We start from the raw sequence: 24,063 nt of genomic DNA on the forward strand, positions 1-24,063 counted from the left end.
TTAATTCCTCTGCTTCACCTAAGGCATCCAGATATATAATTAAAGCATGGGGTTCAACTCATGAAAACGTAGCCCTTTAGAAGCCATCTGAATATCTGGGTGCTTGTGTTCCCCACAGTGTTGGCTCAAGGTATGAATTAAGGGTTTTCCTTAATAAAGGATCCACACAACTTAAATAATGCTTTAAATCTGAAATAGCTGACCTGGCACTAGTTCTGAATTGCAGCTTGGCTGCCGAGATTATTAAACCAGTACCATGACATCTGTGCAGCCACAGTTTCCATTTGCAACCCATCTGCAGCTAATCTATTCATTCCATGCAGTCACACCTTGCTTTATAACCTCGACTAGGTTAACCGAGGTGGAATAATTGAAGCTAATTGTTGCAGCACAGACAAGCCCTGGATAGATTTAGAACATTAAGGCATTACAGCACCATGTATTTAGGCTAGAGGGCACTCATATTTCATTCTGAGCAGTAATAGGGCATTTGTATAACATATATCTTCAAAGCACGGTGCCAACAGTAACTTTCAAGGGGTGCTGTGAGGTAGGTGTGTACGTTGATCCCTATTTTACAGCTGAGGAAACTGAGGCAGAAAGGTTAAGGTATTTGACCCAGATCGCAGCAGTAGTTAAAGAATGTTTAACACAGATGTTAAAGGATAACACTGTGATCAAGACAACTTGAAAACTACTCTCCCCAGAAAAAGCCATCTCATGATATATATAGGTCCTTAGGTCTATGTCTGCATGCGGATTAATTCTGGATGTGGCTTCTTATTTTAAAAACCACAGACCTTGCATTCTTATTTTAAAATTCTGTGACAAAAATATATCAATTTAAGGCTTTAGGAAAAGCAAATAAAGAGCTATGTCTCTGTCTGGCTATCCTCTGCAGTGCCTGTATAATAACAGTTCATTCAGTAACAGGCTGAACTTTAGAGACCTCACAGGTCTCACAGGATAAGGTCAGCTTGAGGATTTTTCCTACCCAGCACCTATTTACAAGCCTTTCAAAGTTTTAATCCTTCATTTCCAACTAAGTATTCAGTGAAGTATTGCAGTGATGTCTACAAACACAAAAGGTCGTGAGATTCTGCATCCTCCACAGTGTTACTCATCTCTAAGGACAGACACCCATCTCAGGAGGCAGCTCCTGCCGCTCAGAGTTCACAGCTTAGGAAGGAAAAGGCTGAGTAGGAACAAGAAAATGGAAGTGATTTGTCTGTGGCAGGAGACAGGCAAAGTTTGTCTTGCGGGGGCTTGCAGCCAGATGTCAAGACTTCTTGTCTAGACACACTTGTCTGAATGACTCCGCCAACCTGTATATTTTGTAGGACTCTGAAAATCAACCATTTCATTTCCACAGTACAGCTCCACAAATCCTGAACACATTCCAGGGGTGTTCTTTAGGACTGTTTCATTTTGCTTTCTATGATCATTCATAAAATTGTAATTTTTAGAAGAATGTTCTCAGAAAGCAAATACCCTGCTATTCAAGACAGATGTATTCCTGAAAAGCTGAACTGTTACATTATAGTGTGGAGAGCGAATTTTCCCATGAGAATCAACACAGTGGAGGGATGAATGCAGGGACTTACAGAATACACAGTTTAAACACACAGGGACATACGGCATGAAGGCAGGAACTGAATCAGTGAATGCTTTTCAGGGCAGTTGCTCGATTTCTAGGTTAGATAACCTTTTTGGAAACTCTCAGCTGCTTCAACTGTGAGACTGTACCCCTGATTCCCTGTTTTATCACCTGTTAACCTTCACTTGTTTCATCTTGCTTCACAACATTGAAGACAATTCTAACAGCTATGAGAATTTAACTTTGCAGAAAGGGGCAGCAAAAACTACATCAGGGTTCATTCTCACAAGCTGAGTTCTTCTGGAGAACTGAATGACAAGGAAGGCTGAGAGATTTGGGCTTGTTCAGCCTGGAGAAGGGAAGGCTCTGGGGAGACCTTACAGCACCTTCCAGTACCTGAAGGGTCTGACAGGGAAGATGGGGAGAAACTTTTCAGCAGGGCCTGTAGTGATAGGACAAGTGGTAATGGGTTTAAACTAAAACATCATAGTTTGAGACTACGTATAAAGAGAAGATTTTTTTATGACGAGGGTGGTGAGGCACTGGCACAGGTTGGCCAGAGACATGGTAGATACTTCATCCCTGGAAACATTTGAGGCCAGGCTGGATGAGGCTTTGAGCAACCTGATCTAGCTGAAGGTGTCCCTGCCTATGGCAGGGGGGTTGGATGAGGTGACCTTTAAAGGTCCCTTCCAACCCCAAATATTCTATGATTCTATGTTCAGTCCTGCCACTTCATCCAGGAGTCTGAACTTGCAATGAGAATATTTAATTATGAACAGTTTTGTTGCCTCTTTCTGAACAGCTCTATTTTCATTGTCATCATCACTTTCCCTGTATGAAACAAGTTCATTCAAGTGTGACGGGTGACCAAAGCATGTAATGATGATGGTTGCCTGGTCAGGGTATTGAGAAGATGGGCTGGAGGACCAATGGACAAGTAGAGTATTACTGCAGTCATCAAAAATATGAGCTTTCAGAAACCACATTGCAAAATACGTTTTGATATCACTGTTGGTGCTAAATGGGAAAACACAGCCATCACCATGAGTCTTGTTTGACCAGTAGCCAAAGACAGTTTTGAATAGTTGCTACCAGTGAACAGCTCATAATAAATTTTAGGTGTCAAGAATTATGGAAAAAGCTAAGTATATTTTTTAGAAAATGGCAATCTGCTTATGGACAATCTGGGCAGACTGGGTATGTTGGATAAAGTATACATTGTGAATCATAGTTGTTCAGCTCTCATAATAGTCTGGAAGTCTCAGGATTTAAAGCAAGATGAACAACTGACAATCTTGGAGGAATTCAAGTGGGGTTTTATAATATCTGGTTCAACAGACTGAACTGGATCACTCTCACTAGCAATTATGTGTTTCACCAAGCATCTGGAAGCTTCATCGATGTTTATATTTTCCTGCAAGTGAACAAGAAAAAGAGGTTGATTAGTCAATATTAATTACACCATGCTCCATATTTCCTGTGCATAATTAAATTTTTGCTAGGCAACATCAAAAGTTTATTTTCCTTAATACACAGCTTCTAAAAATTGACTGTATTAAATAATGCTTACTGTAGCTTTTAAGTTAGTTAGGGTTTTAATATATTATAATTCCTATCTCCTTTAAATTATACACAAAGATCACTTCAAATTACCCCATACTCTTGGTGATTTGATTGCTTCAATAAACTAAGCAAACAAATGCCAGAGGGTTGTTAAAGACAGATGCCTAAAGTAATACTACAAAATCCATATTTTACTGCTTAATAGTTATTCTGATTTTCAAATTATTAATTACCTATCAGCAATTACAGCCATCAATAGCACTTATTTTTTAAAGACTTTCCTACAGTTTCAGAAAGATTTCTGTATACAATGCTCACAATGAAACCAGTGATGAACTAGATTCATTGAATAAATGATACAATCTCAAGTTATTCACAAAACAGTAAAAGTTCCATATCATTGAGTCCTCATTTTTTGTTGAGGCTGTGTTATCTCCAACGTACTGCTTCAGAAGGGCTTTATCACCAGTGGTTTCATTTGTAAGACAGAAATCCTCACTCTAAGGGTTTAGAACAAAAGGCAAAGCACGTCTTTTTCTACATGTGCCTTATTTCAGCAGCACATTTAGTGTGCAGAAACCATTGCTCTGTAGAATAAGCAAAGCTGAAACAGCCTGATCAGTGAGACACAGCTCAGTACAGCATATAAAATAAGCAGGAATACTGAGTAAGGATTTTTTTTAAATGACAGCCACCGATACATGTGGAATGAAAAGGCTTTCTGGAAAAAGACACTCTTCTACCCTAACTACTGACACTGATTACTTATGTTATATTCTGGGAAACTATCACACACCCACATACATACGTATAGAAATGCATGCAAATATGTGTGTGTATATTTACGTATGTGCACATACTCCTCTTGCTCCATAAAGATTATGTTTTTATTTGCAATCTAAGACTGACAAAGGTTTTCAAGCTGAATCTTGAGCCTGCTGTACTGAGACCATAAACACCCATGCCCAATGCTGTGAAGTCTACCTTCAGCAAATGCTCAGCATCAATTCAGAATCATTAAGAAAATAACCTGTAAAATTTAACATGTGAAACATTTCTTTGCTTGTGTGTTTTAAAAAAAAAAGTCAGATGAGATGTTTAGCTATGAAGTTCAGCTATAAAAAAGGAACCAAAGTACACACGTGTGTTTCTGTACAAACGGCACAATTATATGAAGATCAAAAGCTGAAGTAATGGATTCTGTGAGGCTGATGTCTAATCCCCTTGGAATAAACGTCAAAGCTCCACAAACTCCATTGACCATCCCTTTGCACCTCAGTAAAGAGTTGAAATCTGGGGATCTAGCTAAAAATGTTAATTAGTGCCAAGATTTCACAGGTTTCTTCAACAACTGTTAATTAGTGCAAAGATTTTACAGGTTTCCTCAGCAACACAGGTGAACTTAAATATTTGAAATTTGACCTGTAAAGAATATCAGTAGGTTGTTAAAAACCAAATCTTTAGACAAGTCATTTACATATTAACCCCTAGAAAGTAATACAGAGCTGGGAATCAGCTCTGAACTGAGATGTCAGACTGTTACTGTATCACGTGGTGCTCTCAGACCAGACAAGTGAATTCCTCAAGTATGTATGAAAAGTCTGTTTCAGAACACTGTGAAATTTTATTAGAAAAAATAAACAGTGAAAAATATCTCCCAGTACGGCTTAGAAAGATGAAGACAGAATTCGTAAATGCACAAACACACACATAAAAATGCTTTGCATTTTGTTTTCTTTTATTAATGGATTGGTAAGCATTTCATTTACCCATGTGCAGCTTCTCCCCTGGGATGGCCGCATGCGTTTTTTCAATAATGTCTCAGTGACTAGCTGACATTGTGTCCAAAATTCATTAACGTTCAGATGTTTTAACAGAAACCTTCCTTGTCACAGGCTTAAGATCAGCATTTTGAAAGGGTGGGAAAGGCAGAAGGAACCCAAGCCCACAAAAACATAAACTGGGTATAGGTAGACATCCCTCATCCCCACTGGTAATTGATAGCAGCCCATGTGCCAGACCTGAGCCAAAAATTCAGGAAGAAAAAACAACGCTGTTTTACTTCATTTGGAACTCAAAAGTGAAATAGAATTATTAAACCTCTTTTTAAACCTCTACAGCTTTCTGGGAGAAGAGAGCCAAATTTTAACATGCAAGTATTGTTTTGAAATAAAAGTCAAAATATTTTGGTTTTAGGAATATTACAGTTAAAAGCTTCTCTTTTTCTGCATTGCTCTTTCTCCTTAATGAAATTATTTGCCAAATTTGACCCATATTACTTATTACATTATTAATTGAATTTTGAATTAGTTTGCTGATTCCCTCGTAGGTGTCTGCCCAGATCTACTGAATATCTGTAAAGTGGGATTAGATACAGAGAGAGATCATCCCTGGTTCTGGCCATTCCACTCGGAAAGTTTTTACTTTTCAGTCCATGCCCACCTTCCTCTCTGCCAGGGCACCATCCCTTCAGATGCACCTGACGAAGTTTGTGTCTGAGCTCTTACTTCTTCAAGCAAAATGTGCTGGTTTGCGAGGGTTCATTATTCAAAGCATTTGCACCCATGTCATTAAAATTCTGCCTTTTGTTCTGTATGAGAGGAAAGGAATTAAAATTCCTGTCCATAGTGTGTTAGCTCAGAGAGCCATGTTCTTGTCCTGAACATTTATATGGATTATCTAAGCTGTGTGGCTGAAAATTTCTGCTCAGGTACAAAGCAAGTGAGGAAGGGTGAGCCCAGAAGACAGCACAGCTGTTTTTGAGCTTGTGCCTAGCTCCAGCCTTCTCCCATGGTTCAGATGACGACTGGTACACGGGACGGATGAGAAGCAAGATGTTAAGTCGCTTGTGGCATGCAGCCTGTGCTCAGACCAACAAAGCAACTCCCGCTGTCCCAGCCCTATGCCTTGACTGTTTCCTATCTGACGCTACTACTGCCTTTTGTTACAACCCAAATTCTATGGTGTCTACTCCATGTCCCAGGTCTGTGGATCAGACATGGCTGTATTCTGGTCTGTCTAATGAAATATTGATTTCTGCATCTCTCCTCCTACAGTGTGTCCTAAAAAAAAAAAAAATCAATATTCTCCTAGGCAGCGAAGCAGCTGCGGACAGTAGAAGGTGATCTGCTATCCAAACACAGATGCCCAGAGACCTGGTAATTTTAGAGAGCAGGTGTTGAAAGGCAATCTAGGGAAGGGCAGAGAAAAAGGAGCAGGTGAAAATCCACCCAACAATTGCAAAGAAACCAACAATCAGAGCATAAGGTTGGACAGAGAGGAATAATCACAGGCACCCTATTAATTGCACTGAAACATGGAAACAACCCCAATATTGCCTGAAAATAAAATGTATTATCTTTCAAAAAGAAAGAAAATTTAGGTTAGACAACATTGTGAAATAATTTATTTTAGTGGATCTCTATGTTGAAATGTCTTAACTGTCATCTCGCTTATGACTTTTGTTCTACAGAAAACACCACAGCAGTTATGATTGCTGCAGTTCAGACTTTTTTCCCTTCCCTTCCCTTCCCTTTTTACGAACACACTTTCATGTTCTGAGCAACATCAAGATGTTTTTGACATGGCAGTAGATGCACCTGTAGTGTTGTAGCTCGTTTTCCAGCCTGTTCTGAGAGCATTTTTACCTTCACAGTTCTCCAAACACCGGGGAAGGTCTGTCTACCTATACAAATTTTAAGGCTGCTATTATGCAGCACTGCATCTTTGATGTGTTTATTTTCACAGCATTTTCTTGTGATAGGGAAATGCTGCTATGGCCATTTAACAAATGAAAAAAAAAACGCAGCCCAAACAGGAAACTGCATAAAACCTGATCCAGCACATGGTGGCTTGTTGGAACGTGGGAGATAGCATCATTTGAAGTCTTCTCATTATAAGGTAGGCACACACCACCTTACTTTCCCAGGGCTTGTGAGAGAGTTTTTACTGCAAAAGCAAAAAGGATCTTACCCATATCACAGTGCCTTTGTTGCTATCAGTCCTCTATTCTTGCTTTCATAGAATCACAAAATGGTTTGGGTTGGAAGGGACCTTAAAAAACCCCCAGTGCCACCCCCCCTGCCATGGGCAGGGGCACCTTCCACTTGACCAGGTTGCTCAAAGCCTCATCCAGCCTGGCCTTGAACACTTCCAGGGATGGGACACCCACAGCTTCCCTTGGCAACTTGTTCCCCCACCTTCTCTGTGAAGAACTGCTTCCCGATATCCAATCTAAATCTCTCCGCTTTCAATTAAAACCCATTACCCCTTGTCCTGGCACTACAGGCCCTTGTGAAAAGTCCATCCTCAGCTTCCTTGTAGGCCCCTTCAGGAAAGCTGCAATAAGGTCTCCCCGGAGCCTTCTCTTCTCCAGGCTGAACAAGCTCAACTCTCAGCCTTTCTTTGTAGGACGAGTGTTCCACCACTCTTTTTGTGGCCTCCTCTGGACTTGCTCCAATCATAGAATCATAGATTATCGGTCGATATTCTTCTTATATGAAGGTCTCCAGAGCTGGGGTCCCACAAGAGCAGAGTAGCTTCATGAGGTTGGCAGTGGCCCACCTCTCCAGCCTGTCAAGGTCCTTCTGCATGGCATCCCTTCCCTCCAGCGTGTCAACCCCACCACACAGTTTTTTGCCATCGGCAAACTTGCTGAGGGTGCACTACCTCCAACCGTCCATGTTGGTGACAAAGACGTTAATTTTTTGTCTCAGCACCCAAAAGGCACTATGATAGTCAGTGATGCAATAACTGAGATATGAATCCAGCCCTGGGTGATTTACCCTGCACCAACCTGCCACTGTCTGACAGAGCAAGGACCTGAATCCAGCTCCTGATGATGTCTGACTACTTGAGTCAAGTCTTTCTCTTGACCCCATCGAGAAAGAATGCAAAAGTGAAAATCAGCACATGCTACTCTTTATTCTGTTACCAAGAAAAGCAGGGCAAAGAAAGAGCAATCTCTGAAAGCCATAATGGAACACTGGAAGGCACAAATGAAATTACAGTTTGCTTTGTAGATCAATCTCCTTCAAAGGTACGTTTTCAAAGGGCAGTTTTAGGGAAAAAATTGCAACTTGGGGCAGGGAATTAGAGTTGCATGATTTGAAACCTTCGAACCTACTGCTATAGGAAATACTATTGGAGTCTTGTAATGAAACTATCAACTAAAGGGAAAATAAATACTTTATTGAATATGATTCACAGCAGTACATAAGCTCAGCAAGGTTCTTTGCATTCTGGACTGCCTTCCCCCTTATCTGTCAGCTCCAATGAAGATACAGAACATTAACATTTAGAGCATTCCTTTTTAATCTATGAAATAAATCCTCTCAGAGTAGACTGGCTCTTAGCTCTTTACAGAAGAAAAAAGACCTTTGGTAGTTTTAGGGGCCTGTCTCACTTCCAAATGAAAATTCTTCTTTGCCATGAAGATATTTTGGATTTGTCTCTTTTTTTCTGGTACTGCTCCCTTTCTACATTTGGGCATTTTCTTTCTCTGATTGAATCTGATGCTTCTGAGCCTTACCTTGAAAGTCAGGGTAGAGAACAACATGTATGAAGGCATAGCTACCTAACATGGGTACTGCGGGAGGTCTAAGCCAGCACCACTTAGAGACATGATCTTGGACTCTACTACTGGAATTAAAGAAAACCAACTTCCCTTAAGTCAACTTTTACAAATCGTTAAATATTCAGGTATTAGATGGGAACCTACTGAAAATCACACAGTTGCCACCTTTTTTTCTATAATGCATTGAAATCCAGGAGCAGGGATATGCCTTTTAGGATGTTTTAACCTGCACTCCCCTGGAGCAAGGAATCTGTGGGAATGGCTCTACATGCTCCCTCAACAGAGCTCCCTTGGAAACCGCTGGCAGCAGAGTCTTTTGAAGCTGTTGTGCCGTACCACTGTGGTTGTCATTACAGGAAAACACAATCACACACGTTAAAAGCCATCCAGCTGCATGAACATGGAATTCATGGATGTGAACTGCTGCGATTGCAACCCTGAGGACAAGATAATTTCTGTAATTGAATTCTTAGAGCTGGGTGGATATTCTGCAGCAAAACTGGTGGACTAAATGACCTCCAGAGGTCCCTCTGGCACTCGATTCTGTGATTCTGTGAATTGCCCTCTTTTGGCCAACACTAAATAACATATTTCACAAAAGTAATCCAGAGAGCTATAGGACAGATCTCATACCTGTAGGATGATCTGAAGCAACTCCTTTCCTTTTAGTCACAAGAAAAAAACTTTGCAGAGGATTCTGCACAGAGTGACTGTATATCTGAACTGAAAGCTTCTGCCTTAGGTGTCAGCTTCATTTCTTGGTTTGTGGCAGAAGCTGAATTATTTTCTAAATCCCTTTGTAGTGAGGTTGGTTGGACTTTTTTTTTTTTTTGGAGTGAATAAAAAAAAGCAGTGTAGGGAGCTACACATCCCTAACTGAGCCCGGCAGTCTCAAATGGATTGCTTTGGTTTCTGTTACCAGATCAGCAGATTAGCTGTAGTGTGTCAGCCTAATTTAAATACATGTCCAAACCTCGTTTGTCTTTCTGGAAATCGAAAACACATATCCTGTTCCTCTGCAAGTCTACAGTATAGATTGCTTTTTCAACTTCCACAATAATTATGCAGTCAGAAGAATTTAAACAAGGGATAGAGGAGCTTGGTTTGTGCACAGAGCTCACTGGTAAGACGAGCAGAATTGCTGCGCTTGCTTTATGGAAGAAGAGGCTGGATCAGAGAGGAGAGTAACTTTCTGAAGGTCACCAGGTAGGTTACTGGCAAAAAGGACTCCAGATTCCTAGTCCAGCGTTTGGGCACTACGGCACACAGTGGACTGCCCGTCAGACAAAAGCTGCAGAAAGGACACATTACCCACGTTCCCCAGAGGAGGAAAGATCCTGTCTGGTCTGAATAGGATGCAAGCAAATAGCCCAGCGACTCAGTGCTCATTCAGTCTCCAGACCACAATGCTCAGCAGACAAGGAGCTGTGTTCTTAGCTTAGTTTGGTAAGGATCTGAAAAGCACAGCTACCAGCCCTTCTGGGCAATTTGGACAAAAAGCGAATGTCTTTTTCCCTAATTCTGTATTGCTGATGGCAGAATTACAGCAGGGAAAAAAGGAACTTGGGCATAATCACAGCACAGCTATTGTCAGTCATAAGGTATTTCAAGTTATTCTTGAAGTATTTTCATGCACATTTAGTTTTGCCTGACTTGTCTGTTTTGATGCACAAATTCCATTTTCATTACAAAATGATATTAAGCTTAAAATTGCTGCTTTTTAAACCGAGTCAAGATCTCACCTCTTTGAACTAGGGATGGTAGTGAAAACAGTTTAAAGGTTTGGATATGTGAGTGGAGCTCTCAGCTACTCTGGCCACATGCTGGATAATTAGATGTGTGACAGGAAGCAGAAATTTCCTTCCTTTAAAAAAATGCATCTTTTACAACAGCTGTGGCAAAGAAATGTATTAAAGATTTTCCTATTAAGGGTTATTTTGCAACTACCTGAGGATGTGCCTTTTAGACTGTAATCAATATGAAGAAACCAAATAATCATATGTAAAAGAGACCAGGATTTCCTCTGGATATATGGTGATACATGTAACTTACAACTATAATGCATCGTACTGTTGCCCCACAGGACCCTTCATACATGGCAAACTATCAGAACAAGTTCTTCTGTCTTTGTAGGGAGCAGAAGATTGGAACAGACTCAGCATTTCCTTTACATTAATCTATGAATCAAAACTAATACATGAGAATGCATTAAGTGGTTCAAATATATTATATTGAAGTTGTTAACTTAAGAAAAACAGCATCAGGGAATAACAGAGTGATGTTTTTCAGTGTAATCTGCCAGTGCTACAGACAAGAATTTCAAACCATTGACAGTGTGAAATATGGTAGGTACATATATAGCAAGATACTTCCTGCAAGGCAACCAGAAATAAAAGATGTATTTTTATAAATAATCACCTTTGTTTTGCCAAAATGCATAAATCATTTTCAGTTTCCTCTGAAGGCTATAACATTTCCTAGCACGTCTCCAGAAAACCTCTGGAGATCTAATTATTCTAGGATACCACAAAGAAGAGTTATTACTTATTTGAACTGCTAAAACTACTAGCTGCAATACAATGACTTCTCTGACAGTGTTATTCTGCTGCAGGAAAGAGTTTCTGTTCTCTATAGCAACCATAGCTAGATTTTTATTTTTCCCAGATCTGAGTTTAATTATTTAATATGCCCTAGGCTGAAAGAATACCAGATGCATGTTATGTCCAATATTTTAAAATAGAAGTAATAATAACTTCTGTTTAGAAAAAACATATAGGTTTTAGTTCAGAACTTATACCAAATAGGGAAATTATTCTGCCATCTTTAGTGGAATAACTCTTCTTTGCATCCTTTTAAAGTCAGGAGCCTCCAACTCTGTGAGGAAATCATGTGCGTAGATTGCAGAATAACAGATCTTAGCCTTCAATCTACAGCAGCAGAAACCAGTCTGATAATGGTTGTGTGTCCTCAAATCTCACTTCTCCCCTCACAATGGCTTTTGAAGATAACACTTGTCATAGCTGGATTTCCTTCTGTTCTTAAATGATTGCTGTGGTAACCTGAGGACTGCTTGGGTTTCTGAGTTAAATAGATATTTCCTTTGTTTAAAATAACTATCAATTCTATGTGGCTTAGAAAAAACTTGGACTGAAGTTTCCTCTGTTGTGACTTTTTAAAAGTTTAATTGTCCTTTACACTTCCATAGTTCTGCCCAAGACTGGCACCATCATCATGGTAAAAACCCTCTGCTGCCTTTGAATTTCTTTCTATGTTCATTCTCTGTCATGACCTCCAATAGTCCTTGGCACAGTTAATGTGGCTGTTCTATTTAAGAGGTGGATAGGTGCTTGCTGGGGACTGATGTATGGAATTACTGGTACAGATTCCTTCCCTATAGGCCAAAGAGCAGTGACCAGCTGCATGACTTTGGTTATCCAAAGCTAAAATAATGAATCTGTGGCTCTGTATCCTTTAAACAATGTCCCATCCTCTTCCCTCTCTAAGTCTTTTAGATGTCGGCATTTTAAAACAATCTGTTATTCATTTCTCTCCACATGATTTTTGTGATGTTTTTGCCCTCAGGTCTTAGTTTGCAGTGAATTGGTTCTTGTCACCAGGAAATGTAGATTCACGTACACGTCAGAAAAGAAGAAAAAGCAATTCTGAAGGAAATGGCCATATATAGTGTGGCCATATACTCACAACAAGGTATTTCATGCTATTTGTGGCCTGAGAGTTAGACACCTAATAGAATATTGAAAAGGGGCAGAATATGTAGTTCTTATACAAATAATAATGATTTGTCCAGTAATAATCCCCTCAACTATCCACATCTTCTTTTGTAGCTGCTATTCTGAACGCTTTCCTCTCTAGGCTTTCTTTTTTTTTTTTTTTTTTCCCTGTAGTAATTAGCTTTCTGCCATAATTATCACAAAGAAGCCGATGTAAGAGATCTTGGTCTCTTTTTTCCAGAGCTAGACACTGGTCCATAGTAAAAGTTTGGTTATCCTAGGGAGGAACACTGGATTGTGGTAGCTCATCCAGCACAAATCAGCAGAGAACCACAGACCTGAATTCAAACCAGGTCCTGTGGATGCAGGAATGAGAAGTAGAGCAAGATAATTTACACACTGACCTAGACCAAAATGTCTCCCTAAAAATGGCATTTTGAAGAAACAGTCACTACTTTTGAGAGCCATTTGGTAGGAAAGAACTGACCACAAAGACGTCTCAGCCCAGAGTTCGTACAGTGCTTGAGGCAGACTAGGACATGCTGCTAGTCACCTGCTGTTGCTTCTGCTGATCACAAGTGAGATTTCTTTTAAATATTAATGCTTACAGAAGGAGTCAAGACCAGAAAAGTAAAATACAAGTATACACTGCAAAAGTTCTTAAGTAACTTTCATAAAGTTCTGAAGTATCTTTCATAAAGTGCTTGAAAGAAACTAAACGACTGAATGTAGCACTTGGACTTCCAGTCTACTAGCAATCTAGGTCAAGGCAAACTGTTTACATTTAAAACATACAAATGTTCCCTAGACCTGTTAAGGATGACACCAGTTTTCATAATTGGAGAACACAATAAACACAATATCCATTGAGCAGTTGTGTTCAAATCAGTATTTCACTTCTCAGATCTCAAAATTTTGCATGCACGGAGATTATCTGAGAAATTCCAAATTGATATACAGGACCGATGAATCGGGTCTTAATACTCTGAAAGTCCCTGTGCCTTTTCTGATTTTTATCTCCATTTTCCTATAGGCACCCAGGAAATCAGTATCAAGGCCGGGATTTGAACCTCAGAGCAGCTCATTCGGCACTTTGACCACTTCCTCCCCAGATATGTGATTTTTTTCAAAAGGCTTTTGAGAATGAGAGCTCAAAACAGTAAGCATTGTATAAGCACTATGACAGACTGACTCTTTTTCTGGAATTTAAAACAATACAGCGATTGTCTCAAATCAGCATTTCTCAGGTAAAGTGGTTATATAAACATTTTGAGATAATATTCATGCTTAAGAATTATGAAAACTATCCTCATATCATTCATAGGAGGTAGCTTTTGTGCCTTACCAAAGGTCATCTTCCTCTCCAGGCTATTACACAATAAGTTATTGACCAGTTATATACTTCACTGTCGGCCTATCTATTAGAGCAGCTGCATTTCAGAATGTTGCATATAACTTGCTTTGCAGTAAAAGGCCTAAAAGAAATATAAATGTATTCATTTACATATTCATCTTTAATTCATTCCACCAAGAGCAGTGCTTTGCCAGGTACACACTTTGACCAACCGAAACATTTTAGGAACCAACTTCTCTGTACTTGGAGAAACATTTAAAAAGAAATGGAATTGTTACCTTGGCTGATGTTTCAAACCAGCCCACGAACCCATTCTCTTTGCAGAACTGATCCATCTTGATGCCGTTGTTCATAAGAACGTCTATTCCCTGGTCGCACTTGTTTGCTAAGAGGACTGTCGGCACAGGTTTGCCGTTTGGAAGAACCAACTTAGAGTCCAAATCCTCTTTCCATTTTGTCACTGCTTCAAACGTTGCAGGTCTCGTAACATCAAAGACAATAAAGGCCCCCATGGCCTCTCTGTAATACACCCTGGTCATATTTCCAAATCTTTCCTGACCTGTGATGAAGAAAGTAGGAGGGAAAAAAACATCACCACCTTGTAAAAATGACTGCTTCCAATCTAGGTCAGTATTTCACACAGCACGTTTTCCAAGGGAACATTAGTGAAGGTAGGAATTCATTTTGTATGTCTCTGGAAAGCTTCTCTTTGTCTAAATAATGATAAGGACCATGCTAAACTCATTTGTATGAAAATACAAGAGTATAGCAGGAAAAACAGTTTTAAAGCAAACTTCCAAGGAAATCCAATAACTTCATGACAAGTTTGAACTCCAGTGCACAGCCTTATTAAGCTGCCGGATTTCTAGGTCTGTGGACAGTACCAAGGGTCTTGGTGTACATTGCAGGACTTTAAACAGGAGTCACAAAAAATCTAGGTACCAGATTGAAAACTCCTTGATACTATCGTATTTTGTGGGAAACATCTAACACAGTTGATCTGCTCGTGCATGAAGAGGATCCTGCATATTCTCATGCAAGTGATCATAATCAACAGTAACATAATTAAGCCCTGGAGCCACACCGGGCATTAGAGTCATGAATTTACTTCTACTGGCAAACGAAAACAGAGAGGTGAGAAAGGTGAATTTAAAGCTTTACAAACAAGGAAAATGTTCTAAGAAAGAGCACAGCAGTAGCAATATGAAGAACTGTATTTCTCCAATGAAAAGATCTGGGAGGAGGCATTTCACACTGGATCTGTTCAGAAGGTTTATGGTTTTATTTGCTGAATTCAAAGTGTTTTCTAGGAAGTTATTTACAGCATTTTTGTGAGCTAACAATGTATCATTATATTCAAACATGGATATTTGTAAATATCTATCATTTTATATGATTACCAGTGTAAAAATTAACACATTTGACGTCAGGATGTGGTATGTTGATCAGCTGTGGGTTTGGTTTTTTCACGGGAACGTTGAAAAAACATTTCCAAGAATGGAAATAAATGACACGGAATTTTTCTTGAAGTAAAAAATAGAATTTCCATTGATGTCTACTGCTGAGCTGTGATCAGAAAAGGAATTATAAATTCCTGAAACATCTCACAACAACAGCATTCTTTAAGCAAGACAACTCTGGTATTTAACCATATGCTCCTATAGCTAAGCAGAGGTGCGACAAAAACAGACAACATTCAACAGAAACCTGTTTCTAGCCTTATTTTCTCAATGTGCATAATTTTGAGTAGGTTAGGAAGACAAAAGGATTGGCAGTCTGCCTCTGACCCTGGGGCAGTTACCTGTGGAGGCTTTCTCTCGTGGAAATTGTGCTGTCAACTGTGAGGCTGGGTTGAGACCTGAAGAGTGCCGATTACTGGACCTCTAGGCCATGCAGTTTCATTTAATGGAAATAGCACTGAACGCACTGAACGCACTGAACGCATATTTAATGGAAATAGCACTGAAATAGCACTGACCACTTATGGGGTCAACACCATCTGTTTGTGATGTATATCTTTGCTTCTATCCACTAGCTGTTGCACTAACAGTTGCAGCAAGGAGAAAGTCATGCAGATGATTCAAAAACCAAGAGTGGATGTCTGTGTTCTCCACATCCATGCTAGATTTTTTTTACCTTAAACAAAAGCTGTGTCCCATTGGTAAATCAAGATAGAAATACATAGTTTCTTGGAAATATGTGGTCATATCAAAAATTTCTTATGGCTATGCTTTATTAAAATGTCTTATGATTCCTATGAGTGGGTTAATCAGATGAATGGCTAAGTCATGTGCTATTCAATAATCCCCTTGTTGAGCAATTTTTTTTTTTCATCTGAAAGAACGTGCCTTCAAACAAAAGTCAAGATCTGATTAGAAACTTAGCAGTGAGGCAAGCAGCAACACCATTAGTTGTTGATGCATATTGTATTTCAGTGGTACATTATTTTTCTCATGCAAAGTTCATGAGATGCTTGCACTGCAGATGAGATGTAGATGATGTAAGAAAAGGTAAACTTGAGCGTTATACATAATTATTGGGACACAGATCGCTAAGATACGTGGGATGTGTTGTCATAGAACAAAAACTAAATTATTAGTTTGCGGTATAAAATCATTCATCACAAACAATCAAAGTTATTAGAGGAATAAAGGCTCCTGTAATGTCATCTCTTGGCTTGTAGTGGCTCACAAAGTCTCTGACAAATGATAAGACACGGATTCCTCCTCTTGCTTTCAGCTGCTTTTGCAGATACCTAGGTTTTTTTACTGCACAGAAAAGCTACCGTGTGTGTAAAAGCAGCTTTATACAGGAAGACAGAGCTCACAAATTTCCATTATCAATCACTTCAAAGAAAGAGAAAGTATAAAGCTGCTGGCTGAATAAAGTGCCTAAACCCTTTTTGAAGTGGTCTTTTTCCCCTATCAGTTGCAATTAATATATGAACATACTTGGCATAAAGACATTACGCAATTTTGAATGGAGAAAGAGGTGGTTTGTAAACCACAGACAATTTTATCTCATTTGTATAATGACTTTACTTTTATTTAATTTACATTGTGAACAAAAGTGATCTCTAGTATTGTGCTTGGAGAGCTAAATACTGTGTGTAAGGGTCCAGGACGACTCTTTTTCCCCAAAGATGCTCCCTTATGCGAACGGATACCTATCTTAATAGATGAGGTCCCTAAAACATTTTCATTTGGCAGAATTACTCATTAAAATAGTCACTGTTTGATGTATTAAAGGTGTCAGAATCTGGCCTTAGGTTTTCAGCAACACAATGGCTTAGGCAGTAATTAGGCTAGAAAATAGATCAACCATTAGGTATTCAGTGATATCTCGCAGGCAGCCTTGAACATTAGAATCTGCTTTATTGCAAGTGGGACTGGGGAAGATGGGTTTCATTTTTCAGTGGGTCAGTAACTTGTGAAATGTTGGCTTGATTGGGCCCATTGTACTTTACTGCATCCCATGCAAGGCCACTGGCATCTGGCATCAAACCGCATGAGTCTGATGGCCTTTGCCCACTAAGGCAGTTCTTTACGTTGGGATTCAGCAGTCTTAATTTATGTTCCAAAAATTAAACTGGGTGTATCTAAGATTAGGGTCCCTTTGTTGCCAGAGACTGAGAAGAGTTACCTAGGGGGCATCTTTTCAGCAAGGACAGACATTTAACAGTGGTCACATAAGCTTCAGTACAGAGGTATTTAATCTCTATCCTCAAGGCCCTGGCGAGCCCACATAAATTTGCCACCATGACTTGTACAGAAATATACAATTTTCACTAACTACTCTAATCTCTGAAAAGGTTATAAAAACTAACGGTAAAGTGCTAAAACTCATAATTTCCACCAACTCACCCACAGTATCTGAAATATAATGCAAGATAAAAATTGAGTAAAAGTGGCTAATGTCCAGTTTCACAATGGTTTTTACTTTTTGCCAACATCCCTCATCCTGAGAGTCAAAAGCTTCTGGGAACCACCATGCTTTACGGAGGGCCTTTAGCCAACGCTGAGAAGCTGGAATTTCTGAAGAAGATGTAAACATTTTTTTACCTTTCACTTCAAAATAACTTTCAGAATTTTCACCCTTTAATTCAGGTCACTGAAACTTAAGCCAGCCTTGAGGTGGTGTTCAACACCCCAGAATGTTGAAAAGCAGGCTGTGAGCAGGATCTGGCCCATGGATCCCATCACAAATCTATGCTGAAATAAAACCACTGCAGAAAGGGACTTATTTATGTTTGCAGAACAGTAATTTCAAGGTAATTTAGCCTAGAAATCACCGTGACTATCTTATTTATGCATATGTACTGCGATGCTTAGCAGCCAGTAAAAGCCTAAACCACTGAGGATGTGCTGCGCCTGGCATTAGTCAACGGCTCATTTACTACTTCTGGAGCATAACGGTCTTAAAAACTTTACAACTGCAGAGATATTTGGCTATATCTGTGCAAAGATGCTGAAGGTGAAAGTTGCAGGGGAAGGAAATGAAACTGTTCTTTCACCATCGGTATTGTGTGGATGCCTCCAATGCATTGGTCTAACTCTTCATGAGATGAGATCCAGCCTTGTAAATGGAAATCAACATATTTTTGGTAGCAACGAACGATCCAGGCCACACATATACAGCAGGAGGGATGATGGGGAGGCTGACAAGGCTGGGAAGAAGTAGCAGGGAAGGGAAAGGCTCTGAAGTGCTGCTCTCTGCCCTCCACTGCACTCACAGAGTTGCTCCCTGCACTACATTTGCAACTAGAACTGGTCTTCCGAGAAATCTCAGGGCTGTGTGGACACAAAGCACGGACAGTAGCACTGACAGCACCCTTGTAGAGAAGCAAAGAGCAAATGCACCCAGATCTGGTTAGTAGCAATAGCTGGTTTCTTCAAAAGCTGTCCCAGGCTGCATCTGCAGGGACACCCCCACACACCACATTAGCCTTGTTCAAAATAGGATTAAGAGTTTCTTTTAAAGCTTTCCTTCTAACAGTCTGATAATGACTTTAAAGGGCATTCACACAGAGACAGTAGAAAAGATAAGGCAATTAAAAAAAAAGACTGATGAGCAAGGTTTACAGACGTATGACACAGCAGCAGAGGTGATGGCACACACTAACAGGAACATGAACACCAACACTGAGCATGTGGGACAATGCAATGAAATAAAATGGAACATTTCAGAGGAAATTAAAGACAAGGAGAATTTTACCATGCATATCTACTCCCACACACAATACTGAAAGCTAAGTCACTTGAAACTTTAAGCACATCGCTGGATCAGACATAATTCATAGATTTTAATGCCAGTGTGTTGTTACAGATATCATCATAAACCATGAAGTTTTGTCCAATTATTTCTGTCTAACACCCACATCTTCAGGCATACAGTATCTGTTAAAAAAATGCAAGTCTTAATGCAATAATACATGATCCGGAACCTACCTTATCCCTGACTTATTTTTTCTAATGCTTAGTCATCCTTATTGTTCAGCATTTATCTCTCCTCTAAATAAATGCAGTTGCAGCATTTGGCTGCTAGATCCTATTATAGTTTTTGTTTACCAAATTAAAGAATGCACAAAAACATGTTACAGAAATATAAACTACATTTAACTATGACATGAGATGGCATAAGATGAACTAAATTTGTTTTTTCTTCTTAGGTCTCTAAGGGTAAACAAGGGTAAACTGCTTGGTCCTACCATGGCTGGAGTGTGTCATTCCTCCCATGAAATCACCAGGTGTATAAATCTTACTAATAATATAGGTAAGCTTGATACAAGTTTCATTCAAAACATTTTTGATAAAATTATTTCTAGATTGTTAAACAATTTATTATCCACTGATACACATGGTGAACGGCAAAGAAGAGTACACATTACACTTAGTAGTAAGTTCACTGTCTGTATAATGAAGGAGGAGGAGAGGATGTAAGAGCTAAAATGTGATACCTGATATAATATACTGACACATATACATAACTATTCATATATAAATACTGATATGAAATATTATTGATACATTTGCAGTTATTTACTTCAGTTCAAAATGTCCTGAATGCTAAGCCAATATCCTTCAGCTTGACTAAAGACCAAAAATGTATTGCTTTAGCCCCAAAGCTAAACATAACCTAATACAGAGATTCTACAAAAAGAGAGAGGATGTTGAGATCAGATATTTTATTTGCCTCCCTCTTACCGTCACTGTTGTGTTTTGCAAGTGGTCAGGTATGACCAGCCACAGAGAGAATAAAACACTTCCATTCCCTCCATAATTGCAATCAGTTTTACTTTGCTTTCATTTTTAAACAATGTGGGTTTTTTTTTTTCTCACAAGCCTTACTCTTGATCAATTCTATGCTAGCACCACCCTGATCTGAATGAACTCACTATGCTGCTTACAGAACTTATTTTCTATGTACAGGCATCAACAGCTAAATCTCCTTACACAGGAGTCATTAAACTGAGACAGCAACACTTTTTGTTACCGTCCGCTGTCTTGACCTTCACAGAGATGCCTTGAATTGAGCAATTCATACGAAATTTAGTACTACGCTGTAATTTTCTCTGTCATGTGTGATAACTCAGAAAGCATGCTAGTCATTCAGTACTACAACTTGGTGTAATTGCTTCTGCAGCCTGACTGAAAGCTACATCATATGATCCGCCAGCACATGATTAGTAGTGTAATAAATCTCTGAAACAAGGCATGCAAAATACATTCTTTAAGTCCCTGGTGCATTCAGAATTTATTATTAGGTGCTTTTTCTCATGCAGAAAAGTTTTGCTGGATTTGTGTGTATTTATTGTTATAATCTGTCACTGGTGAGCTATAAAACCAATTCTTCCCCCATTATTCCAACCTTTATTAAAGAAAACTGAGCATGTATGTATTTAATATCACAGAACCACAAGACTATACTGATGTTTAAAAAAGGAAAGGTTATGCATGTCTTGCATAAAGCCGTGTTGTTGCATAAGTTCTAGTAACTTGGTGCCAAATTCAGAGCTCAGACATGAGGCAGCTGAGTGTAGAAGAAAGACACTCCCTCTGCCAATAAGAATGCCAAGAATTTTTCATTTCACTAGTTTTACTGGGTGCTGTTCCAGACTAGATCACTGAACCCACAGCTCAGGCCACAGCCTGGCACAGTTGCCTAACAGCTGATATAATGTTCACCTCTATTCCTTACTTCACAAATGTAACTTCTTAATTGAACAGGGTTTTTTTAACGCCTTCCTTTGTGCCGTAAACTATTGTGTTACACCTGCACTTGGATTCCTACACACACTAAATGAAAAATGATTGCTTATAGCATCCAAAATATGCCATCACAATAAACTTTTGTTTTGTGGACGGAATAAAAAATGATTAATTCTTAGTAAGGGGGGGGTGCCAAAAAGAAGTTAGGGGTTTAAATGGAAGCCAAGTATAAAAACTCTGAAGCACTGACAGCATGTCCATGTCCATGTCAGATTCAGTATTTTTAATTACATAAGCATGCAAGGATAGCTGGACTTCTTTATTCTCTTTCTCCTCGCACAGAGGAAATTATCTTTTTTTGCTTGATGTTGGAATAAGGACAAGAAAACATGAGTAAACACATTTTTAACAACAACCAGGATTATTGCCAAATGGAAACACTTTTCAAAGCATGTCAGAAGTTGTTTACATTTCATTGGGCTGAAGGAAGAAAGGTAGGAGAGGATGGAAAGGAAGAAGGAAGGCATTTTGATAACTCAGGGAGACTTTTGCCTTACTTTTCAAACTGTAGAAAGAATTTTAACCATCTTATTGAATCCCTCATCTCCCCCATCAAATTAAATAGATGTAACAAGAAATTCTTGCTCTCCCTCCCATTGCAGAGATCTCTTCAGGTAATGAGCCAAGCTGAAGCAGCAGCTGCAGGGGAGGAATTGGGGCATTTGGAGAGAGGTGCCCCTGTACCCACATGTGCCTAAGGGCTTGCGAGAAACTGGAGAGGGCAGGTTTCACACGGACACCCCTTGTTTGGGGGTCTGCTGGCTTTAGGGAAACTCCAAATTGTCAGTCTGCCCTTAAGAGTTTTCTCTCCTCAATCTCCTCTCCCTCACCCCATAGGCACTGGTAGTTTCCTACTTAGAGATTACGACAACCAAATTTGGGTCGATATTTTGTGTTGTCCCTGGATGAGTGATGGAGCAAAGCGTTCTCTGGTACTCACCCGCAATATCCCAGAGCTGCAGCCGTACCACAGTCTCAGCATCCCAGCTCAGCACCTTCAAGGCAAAGTCCACCCCGATGGTGGCCCGGTAGTGGGGGGAGAAGTTCTGGTGGACATAACGTTTGATGATGCTGGTTTTGCCCACTCCCAGGTCCCCAATCACCAGCAGCTTGTAGAGGTGCTCCTTCTGACTGTGCTTCTGCATCTTTCCTGTGGCTGCGGCTGCTCCCTGCGAACTGATTGCATGCTCTGCCCGAGGAATCCTGCCAGCCTGAGGGGGAGAGAGGGAGTGAGGAACCGGGGAGGGAAGGAGAGAAGGTAGGTGGAGGCTCTTTCTCTTTGTACGGAAGCAGGATCACCAGGTCCGGCAGGCAGCCCTGCCGGGAGATGAAGTAAGCGAGGGCTGGGGGAAGAAAGTCTCCCACAAAGTTTTGTGCGCTTGTGTGTAAAGGTCAGCATGAGGTGTGTCTGGGATTAGTCTGGCTACTAAAGACTCCGCAGGAAAATTCATGCAACAGTCCTGGTCCGTTTCGCTCCTCGCTGGAAGGACAGTGTTTCTGTTGTGCACTAGTTTTACATACTTTTTTTTAAATCACTGTCTTCTTGGTGACAATTTATCATCCTATGGTTGCTTCCAGGCATCTTTAAAGTGCCAGTCACTGTAAAAAAGCAGAAATATGCTTTCAGAGGTTTCACGCCTCCATTAAAGTGCAAAAATTAATCCAGTGTGACTTCAACTTTGGATGTGATTTGGTTTTAATCAATGAAAGTCCGTGTGAATGCAGTTATATGACTAGAAGTGGAAGTTAGAGCCATATAAGGCATCTTTACATGTGTCCATGCTAGGAGGGTTGTGTGAATTTAATTATAACAGATACCTATATTTTAAATTTCATTACCATAATTGTGATTGTCTGTACTGTGTGCATGCTCTCATCTGCTGAATGCAGCACACAGTTTATGCTTTGTTTTTTCATACAACTGGACTCTAAAATGCAGAAAATCCAGATTTATGGCATGACTGCGATAATCAGACGTTATGAAAGCATCACAGCATGTGAATGCCAGTGTCTCGAGGGTCCTCTCTTTTGCAAAATAAGTGATATTAAACTTGCAAAACAATTGAACACATTTTAGTAGATCACTCCATTGACATGACTGACCCTGTATTTTATACAAATAACACAGTGACAGTTTCAACTTGGCAGCTTAACTGAAGACCCCTATCCATTGCCTAGAGGTGTTTGGTTCTTTTAATGGTTTTGATAGCAGACCCCCAGAATTTTAATATTGTGTGAAACTCATCCATGAATGATTTTTACATTTATTGATGATCTTGACAAAATGAAAATATATTTTACACTTATTGAAATATTATTTAATGGGGTTTTTATCCAAATGTGCACTGAAATGGCATTGAAAATTTTTCATCTATCCAAAATGCTGGATTTTAGTAGACAACTCAAAACATTTATGCAATCTTTTATAATCACACTTGAAACTCAAACTTTAAAGTCTGTATATATACACAAAATGGCAATGGGTAATTTGAGGAGAAAAATGTCTGATTTTCCTTGATAATTTTTATTTTTAATGAGGTCTTTTTTCAGTAAGTTAAATAATCTTTCCAAAACCAAGCTGTCATTCGAATTTTTCTGTTTGGAGAGAAAATTTTAAAGGGCATAGGCTTGTTAGCTATGAACATCATTCACTCCAGTCAGGTACTATCTGTGATTCAAGCTTCTTATTGTTGCTACTGGTAGCATGTAGCCTGTGAATCTTAGCACTGCCATTTTGCAGAGAGGATCCAACAACCAAGAGCTTCTAAGCACTCACAATTCCCCTCTAAAGTTGAAAATTTCCCATTTTAGAGGTTAAAAAGAGAACTGGCTGAGAAAGTTTAGCAATTTAAGAAATTACAAAATTGGTGTTTTGGATGAGGATGAAGATATAACTGATCTTTCATCCTCCTTTGATGATGGCCAGTGCTCAGAAATCAGAGCATGGAAGATCATTGTGAGCAGATACTGGG

General features: G+C 39.6%; 1 protein-coding gene across 1 annotated transcript; it reads right to left on the reverse strand.

Annotated features, from left to right (window-relative positions):
* Nucleotides 1–2,785: 2,785 nt before the first annotated feature.
* RAB38 (RAB38, member RAS oncogene family) lies at nucleotides 2,786–22,270 on the reverse strand. The gene is made up of 3 exons (XM_010150219.1): nucleotides 22,032–22,270; nucleotides 14,102–14,382; nucleotides 2,786–3,014 (listed from the first exon to the last, which is right to left on the reverse strand). The coding sequence occupies exons 1-3, from the start codon at nucleotides 22,234–22,236 to the stop codon at nucleotides 2,862–2,864; spliced, it is 639 nt and encodes a 212-aa protein (XP_010148521.1). The 5' UTR covers nucleotides 22,237–22,270; the 3' UTR covers nucleotides 2,786–2,861.
* Nucleotides 22,271–24,063: the final 1,793 nt, after the last annotated feature.

This window comes from Eurypyga helias, unplaced genomic scaffold (assembly GCF_000690775.1).
Source record: "Eurypyga helias isolate BGI_N326 unplaced genomic scaffold, ASM69077v1 scaffold5900, whole genome shotgun sequence".
In the NCBI taxonomy this organism is placed as follows: domain Eukaryota; kingdom Metazoa; phylum Chordata; class Aves; order Eurypygiformes; family Eurypygidae; genus Eurypyga; species Eurypyga helias.

Bases quoted from the DNA above. Each gene is read 5' to 3' on its own strand.
- RAB38 (XM_010150219.1), bottom strand. From the start codon at position 22,236: ATGCAGAAGCACAGTCAGAAGGAGCACCTCTACAAGCTGCTGGTGATT. The intron at 14,383-22,031 runs GTGAGTACCAGA...TCTTCATCACAG, and splicing joins GCAGCTCTGGGATATTGCGG to GTCAGGAAAGATTTGGAAAT. The intron at 3,015-14,101 runs GTAACAATTCCA...GTTCACTTGCAG, and splicing joins GGTTTGAAACATCAGCCAAG to GAAAATATAAACATCGATGA.